We start from the raw sequence: 9,435 nt of genomic DNA, 5'->3' as shown, positions 1-9,435 counted from the left end.
ACGGGCTAGATCGGGGTCTGTGGTTAGGGATACAAACAAAGCGGGGCAGCCCCTGCTCAGCCGAGGGATCCCAGAAGTCCAGTGGGAGCACGTGGAGGCGACAGGAAGCGCGCCCTGTCCAGGCATTTTGTTTTTAGCGGCGGGGGGGGGCACTGTGGGCCCTCACTCACGGACCAAACTAAAGTTGGAGATCGGGGGTGTCGGTGTCCTAGGATCTCGGCCTTCCCACCACCCCCACCTCCGGCTAGGGGTCCTGAGACGGTAAGTCCTTCAGGGTCAGAGGCGCGGGGTCAGGCCGGGGCCCCCGCTCGGTTGCCGCAGGCCCTCGGGTGCGGCTCTGCCGGCCCCGCCCCGCCCCTCCCCTCCCGCCTGGGCAGGCGATGGCAGCGGGCGGAGCAGCCGGGAGGCCTCAGCCGGACGGGAGACGGAGCCAGAACCTCGAGGCAGCCTTCGGTGAGTGCGGGGTTCGGGGAGGGCTCCCTCTGAGGCAGAGCAAACTTGGCTGGGGTGGCGGCACGCTGGCCCACTGCGGGCTGCAGGAGCGCATTGGGAGCCCGGGCCCGGACATGCGAAGTGTCCCGTAGCTCCACCTTCCCCAGCCGTCCGCCGCCACCCGCCGCTCGTCCCTCGCCCCCCAGGCGCGCCAAGAGACCCAAGCACGCACAAAGAAAGCCGCGGGCGCCCCCCGAGCGTGCACCGGAACCCTCGTGCGCTTGCCAGGACCCGCGGCGCGCGGGGGGAGGGAGGTGCGGAGGGGGCGGGCCGGGGGCGGAGCTTGGACGAGTTTACCCCAGTTCTTGCTTCCCGGCCGGCGAGGCGGTAAACTGGGATCACGTGCCCCCGCGCGGACACGTGGGCGCCGGGCCGGGAGGGGGGCGGGGTGTACGTGAACCCGAAGGGTTGGCTCAGCCCCAGGGGGCCTCGTAGCGGCCACGAGCACCCCAGCCCGTCGGGACCTGCAGCCGCCGAGGGGAGCAAGGCCGGAGCGAGGAGCCGTCGGAGGATGGGGCAGTGATGGGAGGAAAGCCGGGTCCGTTTCCGAAGTGGCGAAGTTCTCGGAGTGGGAGGGATGGGGGCGTGGCTGGTCCCGACGGGGGCGGTGCCCTTAGGCCTCCCGGGGCGGGGCTGTTTTCCCCTTTCGAGGGAAAAAAAGAAAAACAAGACTCTTTCCAGGGAGCTAAAAATAGCCCTGAGGTTGGGAAGGCTCAGGCTAGAGGGGGACTGGGGCGGGGAGGACGGCTGTCTGACCGCCCTCCCCTCCTCAGCCCCGGGCGGATGCCCGGAGGCTTGTCACGTGGTCGGGGGGGCGCTGTGCCCGGGGTTGGCCGCAGCAGTCCTGGCACTCTCTCCTCTCCCCCCCACCTTGTTTCGACAGGTTTGGGAGTGGGGGGGGGAACCATTCCCTTAGAGGTCCCAAGCCCGCAGCATGGGGTTGGACAGGAACGCAGGAAGAGGGGCCTCTCCAAATTCGTCTGGGCTCAGGGCCCCCTGGAGCGGCCCCGCGTCTCTCCTTCCTTGTTCGCGTCCGGTCCTAGGCCATCCCGGGGACTGGCCGCTGGGCGGCGTCGCAGAGACCAACCCTGGGGCGTTGGGGGAGCTCAGGATCCCTTACCCCACCTCCGCTCGAGACTGGGAAGGGGTGGGGGACACAGATGCTCAGGGCCGGCCTGAATGGGCTGGGAAGGGGAGGAGCCGCCAGGCCTTTTGTGCTGGAACTCTAGCCAACTGTCACCTTTTGGACTCGCCTGGGGGGGGGGCGGGGCTGGGGAGGTGTGCTGACCCTCCCAGGCTGCCCCCTGCCTTTACATGCCCCCGTGCACGCCCCGCGTGGGGATGTGGAAAGGCGTGACTACTCAGTTCTAGACCCCGAAGTTCTTTGGGGGCTGCGTTTGACGCGTGTGAATCCTGCGCGAGCAGCATCGCGCATCCGTGCTTACATGTGCACGTCTGTGTGCTTACCAGAACACGGGTGACGTGGGTTGCGCGCGTGTCGGAGCCCAATCGCTTGGGGGCGGGGCTACCTCCCCTTCCCTGGGCTCTGCCCCTCCCATACTTGGGTCAGGGAGGGGGAGGGGACGGAGACGGGGTGGGGGGGGGAGGGGAGGCGGAGCCCCGGTCGGGCTCTCGGAGTGTCCGAGGATCTGGGCCGGAGCGAGGGCTCGGAGGGAGCTGCTGGGGTCTGAGCATGGAGCAGCGCGGTGGAGGTGAGGGGGGCAGGCACGGGGAGGGATGCCATGGTGCCTCAGAGTTAGGTGGCAGCCTAGGGCCTTCGTTAATGGACTGGGGAGGGATGATCTTACACTCTACTAGTTGGGGGGCGCAGAGAAGGAGCCTGCTACTTTGTCTGAGATTGGATTCAGCTCCTCTTGCGTGGAGAGGGACCCAGCACACCCCAACCCCCCGCCCCAGCCCTTCAGGCTTTGGAGGCAGTTTCCTTAACTCCAGATCCTCAGACCACCTTGGGGCGGGGGGTGGCGGCACCAGCAGCTGGAGCCCTGCCTAGCCTGGCCCTCCCACTGAAGTCCAGACCGGGGAGGTGGGGGGTGGGAGGGAGGGGAGTCCTCCCGCTGGGCGAGTGTGTGTGTGTGTGAGAGAGAGAGAGCGAGCTCGAGCCGAGGGGCCCCCTTTCCCACAGAGCAGACACAGACGCTGCTCAAAATGGAGCCTCTGATAGCCCCTCCCTCTTCAGCTTGGAAGGAGAGAGCGGGAGCCCGGCCCCCCCAGGCTCTGGCCTAGTCTGGACTTTCAGACACTGTGGCTGTCCTGCTCCGTCTCTCCACCCCCACTCCCCCTTCCACTTCTGCCATCTTTCCGCTTCTCTCGGTCTCCCTGCCCTTCCCTCCCACCCTGTGCTTCTCACTTTCCTTGTGCTCACAGGGAGACAGATGAGGGAAAATTAGTCCACCTAGTGACCCCTGAGGACAGACCCCTCCACCCACCATTGTGTGTGTGGGCTGATTCACCCTAAAGTGCCGGGTAACTTTAAGGATGGTATATTAATTGGGGAGGAGGTCTCATCTACTAAAACCCCCCCCCCACCTCCCCGGTCTGGGGCCTGGCCTAAGTTGTAGTGGATCATGCTCTCTGGTCTTAAGCTGCAGCTAGAGGGAACCTGATGCTCTCTCAGCTCCTAAAGCTTTGAAGATATTTCACCAGCCCAATTTTGTGTTTTGATTTGGGGAGGGAGGCGCTGAAGGGATTGTACCAGATCTCTGTCTGAGGGCTTTTCTAATTCTTGAAATAGTTTGATTCTTAAAATGGGGAGAGGACAGGTTAAAAAAAAAAAGGAGAGTGTATTTGCATGTGGCCATCACCAAGCAGGGAATAGGAAAAACATCATAAACTTATATACATATTCATACTTAAAATCATGCAGCTTCCAGGCTTTGTGTTGAGTACATACACACACACACACTCACACACACACTCACTCTGTCGTGTTGATCTCTGGATTGTGTCCTGATGGCTTGAACAGATGTCTAAAACCCTTGGAGGCCTCAGGAAGGGCTGGGGTTCCGGGTGGGCACCTCCCCTTCCCAACCCAAGAAGGAGATGAAGCTTGTGAGGGTCAAGAGTCACCAGACCCTCCTCTCTTTGGCTTCAGCTAGATCCTGGGAACATTTGCAGGGGTGGGGTTAGAGCCTGTTTTCAAGGAGAAATCTCTTCAGGTCATAACTAATTATTCTTCCTCACTGGAGTTGTTTATATTCCTTGGGACCAATCTGATGTTGAGAGGTTTAGTGGGTGATATTGGGGGTGGGGCAGGGTTTGTCATGGAAACAAAGCATCAAACTCTGTCTCTAGTGAGCCAGGAAGGGGTTCATTAACCCCTCAAGTTTCCTTTGGGCCAACTTTGTGAAAACTGGGAGTAGGTGGACATTGGTTTGTATGGGAGGGGCAGGTGACCACTGATTAATTTGGGGAGCAGAGGATTGACTGGTATGGTTTAAGGAGAAATGGCACAGACAGCTCTCAGTTCCCTAATTACCATCTGGGCATAGGGATAGTATGTGTGTGGTGTCTCTCTTGGAGTGGGTAGTGAGGTTTCCCCTCCTAAGGGCTGAGCCAGAAGAGAAGGCTCCTTTGGAAGCCAGAGAGACCTGCCTACCTAGTTGGGGACAAGTCCCGAGACCGTAGTGTAGGGGCTTAGCAAGACCTGAAACTTCAGACTGGGGTTTCTGCCCTACCTGGAGGCCCCAGACTCATCTGACCAGTTGGGCCGGCTTGGCCACTTCCCTCCCCCTATCTGGCCCTTGCTCTTGACACCTTTTCTAGCCTCTCTGTATTCTGCCTCCCCTTCTGTGCTCCCACCCTCCTCCCAAAAGAAACCTATTTCCCATAAGATTTAAATCTATCTCAGACCCCTGGCCCCTATGGAGATAGAAGGAAGCTCTAGAGACATGAGAAATCATGACCTGTCTCTTCAGCCTCAACAAGGGGCAAGGAACAAGACATATCCATGTGTTTGTATGTATGTATGTGTGTATGTTGGGAGGTAAGTTTTCAGGGTTTTGGAGAGGGGCTTAACGGGGCAGGCTTAGATCTAGGAGACCTAAAATTGGGGCTGCTTTGTAGTGGCTGGGGCTTAGAGAAGAAGTGGGAGTGGGTCAGTGGCAGAGGAACTTTGGGTGGGTACTGTTTCAGCAGTGGGTTATGGTGGGAGTGGAGATTTGGCAGGGGCTTAGGAATGGGGAGCTCTGACCGTGGCCTTCTTTGTCCAGCAGGTTGCCTTCAAGGCCTGTGGCCAGGCCACAGTCCCTCCAGCCATGGCAATCATCCAGACTCTGCCTGTGCCCCTGGAATCTACCCCTGAGAGCACAGTCTCACACCCGCCCCACCTGCCCACCATGGGCAGCGTGAGTAGCCTTATTTCAGGCCGGCCCTGTCCTGGAGGAGGGCCTGCGCCCTGCCACCATGCCCCCTCGGGACCTCCCTTCTTCCGGCAGCAGGATGGGCTACTACGAGGGGGTGGTTGTAGGGCCCAGGAACCACTGTGCCCCCCAGTACCCACCAGAAAGCCTGTGGGAAATTCTGGCTTTGCATATATCAATGAGGACTTCCGGGGAGATTCACCCTCCAGCCCCTGTAGTGACACTGAGGATGCCCGAGAGCAGCAAGCCCGAAGTGCCCATCTCAGGGGCCCACCTCCAAAGCTCATCCCTGTGTCCGGAAAGTTGGAGAAGGTGAGAATGGGACCCTTCCTTCCAAATCCAAATGACTTTTCAGAGTGCTCAGTGAGAGGAGAGGGTGGGATGGGATAGAGCCTCTTAGCACCTTTGATGACTAGCTCTGCTTCCTCACCCAAGGGATTGCCAGGATTTAGACAGAGGACTTGGGAGAGGGTACCTCATAGTAGCTAGATGGTAGTACTTTGTTACTCTGTTTCAGAACATGGAGAAGAGTCTGATCCGGCCCACAGCCTTCAAACCTGTCCTGCCCAAGCCTCGGGGGCCACCATCCTTGCCAGCATTCTTGGGGCCGCGGGCTGGTGTTGGGGGGATGTCAGGGAGCCAGGGTAGTCTGACCCAGCTGTTTGGGGGCCCTGCTTCCTCATCTTCCTCTTCTTCCTCATCCTCTGCTGACAAGCCTCTGACTCTGAGCAGCTGGGCCAATGGTTGCCCCTCAGGGACACTTTCTGACTCTGGCCGAAACTCGTTGTCTAGCTTGCCCACTTATAGCACAGGGGGAGCTGAACCAGTTGGAGGCTCTCCAGTAGGGCACCTACCTACTGATGGCCCTGGGAGAGCAGTGCTGCCTGGCCCTGGGAGCAGCCACCGTGGGGTCCCCACGGGTCCCTCGCACTCAGACAGTGGGCGCTCATCATCTAGCAAGAGCACAGGCTCCCGGGGAGGCCTCCTCAGCGGTGGGGGTGCCAGGGTCTCTCCAGACAGCGGTTCTTGTGGGGACCGATCCCCTCTCCCTGGTCCCCCCCCACCTCCTCCCCCACCCCTGCCAGATGAGTCTCTGCTGCGATGTGCTCTGCAGGAGAAGCTTCGAGAGCGGGAGGCAGAGCTGCAGCAACTTCGGGACAGCCTGGATGACAACGAGGCTGCCATGTGCCAGGTGATTGACTCCCCACTCTCCCTTGGCCACCATCCCCTGCCTGAAGAGAGGGCCTGAACTGAGTAGGCAGAGACTGAGTGGAAAAAAACGTGTGTGCCCCAATATGCCATGTGTCTCTGGGCAACTTTGTGAACTTCATTTGCATCCCCCTCTCCTCCCTCCTTGAGGGATGAGAAACTGGAAGATGCTTTGAAAGTCCCTTTTGGTGATGAGAGAAGGGGTTGGATGAAGGACAGAGAACTTGAATAATCTCAAACAATAGATAATTCAAAAGGAGTGACAGAACCTTCCCATGGGTGCTTCACTTTACAATTCATAAAGCTCTTTTATACCAGTACTTTGAGGGAGGCAGAGCAGACATCACTACCACTTCCCCCCCCCCCATTTTACGGATAAGGAAACTGAGGCCTGGAGCAACAGAGTAACTTGCCCAGGGTCTTACATCAAGTTGATGGCAGGGTCAGAACTAGACCCTCCCTAGTCCAAAGCCTCCACTACCCTGCAGTCCCTCAAATCTTTGGTGCTGGACTGTACCCTAGGGTGGCAGCAGCAGCTGACTATCACTACCTAGCTGGTTCCAGCTTAACATTAGAGCAAGGCTAATCTCCCTGAGCATAGGCTGGCCAGCCGATGAGGGGACCCAGACACATTCAGCTGTGAGTTATCTACAGCGTACTACTTAAGAGATATCTGTAATACCGTGTTGCTCATGGAGACGTTGAAGTTCTGGGTTTAAACATGTGCTGAGGCATATACAAGGAATGCACATAGAAGAGGTGTGGAATAGTAGAAAATACTGGTCTCTGGAGATCTTATGTTCAAACAGCAGGCCCACGCTTAGTGGCTTTGTAGTGATGGGCACATCACTGCCTCTTGGAGCCTGTTTGCAAGATGGAGATGACAGTTGACCAGATCACTGGGTTGTCCTAAGGAAAACCTCCAAGCATTTTATACATGCAGGAAGGTTGAGAGCCAATGGGGTATTTGCATAAGGGGGGTGGGTAGACAAACTCAGTATTTGTGAATGTTTGCATTGGGACTGTGCCTTTGTTGATGGCCCTGTACCCCCAGGTGTATGAAGAAAAGCAAAGGCGCTGGCAGCGAGAACGGGAGGAGCTCCAGGAGGGCTGTGTAACCCAGGTAATGCAGGCGACCCAGAGAGCTCAGCGGGCACAACAGCTGCTGCAGCTGCAGGTGTTCCAGCTGCAGCAGGAAAAACGCCAGCTGCAGGATGACTTTGCACAGCTGCTGCAGGAGCGAGAACAACTGGAACGTCGATGTGCGGCCTTTGAGCGGGAGCAGAGTGAGCTCGGTCCTCGACTCGAGGAGACCAAGTGGGAGGTGGGTTTGGGGACCCTGGGAAGACTAAGGGAAGAAGATAGGCTGAGAATCTGGGAGGGAACCTTTGGGGACCAGACTAGCATCTGCCTTTCAGGCAAAAGTTAGGGTTTCAACCTCATTGTTTTAAATGACATAATTACCCAAGGTTTTCCAGCTAGTAAATGGGGGAGCTGGGGCTCAGAGTAAGGTGATTTGCCTTCACATCTTTCACCTGCATCCTCTTGGCTCTGTTGACCCTCTTCCCCTGTTGGGTGTGAGGTCATCACTCACCACTGGTCTCCCCTCACCTCTAAGGTCTGCCAGAAATCGGGGGAGATCTCCCTGTTGAAGCAGCAGCTAAAGGAGTCCCAGGCGGAGCTGGTTCAGAAGGGCAGTGAGCTGGCGGCGCTGCGGGTGGCACTTCGGGAGGCCCGAGCCTCCCTAAGAGCCAGTGAGGGGCGGGCTCGAGGGCTGCAGGAGGCAGCCCGAGCACGGGAGCTAGAGCTTGAGGTCTGCACTCATGAGTTACAGCGCAGAAAGAATGAGGCTGAATGGCTTCGGGAGAAGGCTGGACAGCTGGACATGGCTGTGGCAGGACTTCGGGGGGCCCCAGAGCCCATCCCTATGCCCACCCCTGACCCCTTCCTGCTCTCAGAGAGTGATGAGGCCAAAGCTCAGAGGGCAGCAGCAGCTGGGGCCGGGGGGAGCCTTCGGGCCCAGGTAGAGCGGCTGAGGGCCGAGCTGAAGCAGGAACGGCGTCGAGCTGAGGAGCAGCAGGGAAGCTTTGAGAGTGAGCGCCTGGCCTGGCAGGCAGAGAAGGAGCAAGTCATTCGCTACCAGAAGCAATTGCAGCACAGCTACATCCAAATGTACCGGCGCAGTCGGCAGCTGGAGCAGGAGCTGCGGCAGCTAAGCTTGGAGCTGGAGGCCCGAGAGTTGGCAGACTACAGCTTGCCTGAAACCCCACCCTGTGTCCACCTGGAGGAAATTACAGCCACAGAGATCTGAAGACTCATAGGTTAGAGGAGCCAGGGGATGGGAACCAGCTTAGAGACCCCTGAGTTGAGGGGCTCTCTCATTTCTCCACCTTTCTTTGTCCTGGTCTGGCCTCTAGGATGAGTGCAGGGACAAGTTTCTGGGCCAGTTTTGTGCCCAAAGGGAGCATTTCAGTAGAGCTCATGGCGCCATGTGATTATTGGTAGGATGATGTCAGGCATGCTCATGTCCTATCTGGGGGGAGGTGTGAAGACCACTCCCCCACTCACCTTGTCCACCACCACTCCAAATCTGCCCCTGGAACACCTACCAAATCTGTCCCTAGCATTGAGAGCCTAAGGATTCCATGCCAGAGAGAGAAAGCTCCCTCTTTCCGCCCTCCCCGCAATATGTGCCTCCCTTCCATGTCCTGGGGTAAAGGAGGAGGGACCTGGGATGAAGATGCCTTGGTTCTTCATCAGGTTGCTCTCTCTAGAGCCCCATTCCATAGCCCCCTGTGTGACCAGGAGCTGCCTTCAGACCAAAGGAAGAACTCAGAGACTTCTCATTTATTTGTGTTTGTTACTATTCCGGTCTCTAACATCACCCCACCCCCCTTCCTGAGTTTATGGCATCTTTTAAATTGTATATTTTTCACACGTGTAAATTTCTTGTACAAACCCAAAGAAAAAATTAAAAAAAATTGTTTCTAAGAAAATGAGTACACTGAAAGTGTAAAGTCTGTACTCTGCCCGTATACACACTGCTGCTGGCTCCTTCTTAGCTCCCACCGTGGTTTTGGGAGGCCCTGCTACAAGCCCAGTAGAAAAAGGCCTGGAAGTCCTTATGTAGCGTGACTTGAATGGAATTTACAGGGCTTGAGGTACCAGGGCAGTTCTCTCCTTGCGTTCTTAACCCTTAGCTAAGTAATGGCCAGAAGCAGGGGGATGGATGAGATGGCTCCTGTTCCTCTCTCACCTGAAGGGTCCTCTCTGGGAGAGACCAGACAGGGCAGGGAAGAAGAACTCTTACCCCTAACCCCCATTTTCAGCCACCATATGCCAAGTCTTGAGGCTC

The 9,435-nt window shown here is 57.7% G+C and overlaps 1 protein-coding gene across 4 annotated transcripts; it reads left to right on the top strand.

Moving 5' to 3' along the window:
• LZTS2 (leucine zipper tumor suppressor 2) lies at positions 1–9,079 on the top strand. Of its 4 annotated transcripts, none has more exons than XM_036736226.1 (5): positions 1–453; positions 4,725–5,183; positions 5,389–6,063; positions 7,135–7,404; positions 7,699–9,079. In XM_036736226.1, the coding sequence occupies exons 2-5, from the start codon at positions 4,767–4,769 to the stop codon at positions 8,389–8,391; spliced, it is 2,055 nt and encodes a 684-aa protein (XP_036592121.1). In that variant the 5' UTR covers positions 1–453; positions 4,725–4,766; the 3' UTR covers positions 8,392–9,079. The 4 variants fall into 4 exon arrangements, with proteins under 4 accessions (XP_036592121.1, XP_036592123.1, XP_036592120.1 ...); XM_036736228.1 differs by having other exon boundaries at positions 4,722–5,183; XM_036736225.1 differs by lacking the exon at positions 1–453 and adding an exon at positions 2,094–2,204.
• Positions 9,080–9,435: the final 356 nt, after the last annotated feature.

The sequence above is a fragment of the Trichosurus vulpecula genome, chromosome 8, assembly GCF_011100635.1.
Source record: "Trichosurus vulpecula isolate mTriVul1 chromosome 8, mTriVul1.pri, whole genome shotgun sequence".
Taxonomy (NCBI): domain Eukaryota; kingdom Metazoa; phylum Chordata; class Mammalia; order Diprotodontia; family Phalangeridae; genus Trichosurus; species Trichosurus vulpecula.
This window is presented reverse-complemented; position numbering and strand designations above follow the sequence as displayed.

Coding starts and splice junctions, on each gene's coding strand:
- LZTS2 (XM_036736226.1), top strand. CDS start 4,767: ATGGCAATCATCCAGACTCTGCCTGTGCCCCTGGAATCTACCCCTGAG. Junction 6,064..7,134: donor ACGAGGCTGCCATGTGCCAG/GTGATTGACTCC, acceptor CTGTACCCCCAG/GTGTATGAAGAAAAGCAAAG. Junction 7,405..7,698: donor TCGAGGAGACCAAGTGGGAG/GTGGGTTTGGGG, acceptor CTCACCTCTAAG/GTCTGCCAGAAATCGGGGGA.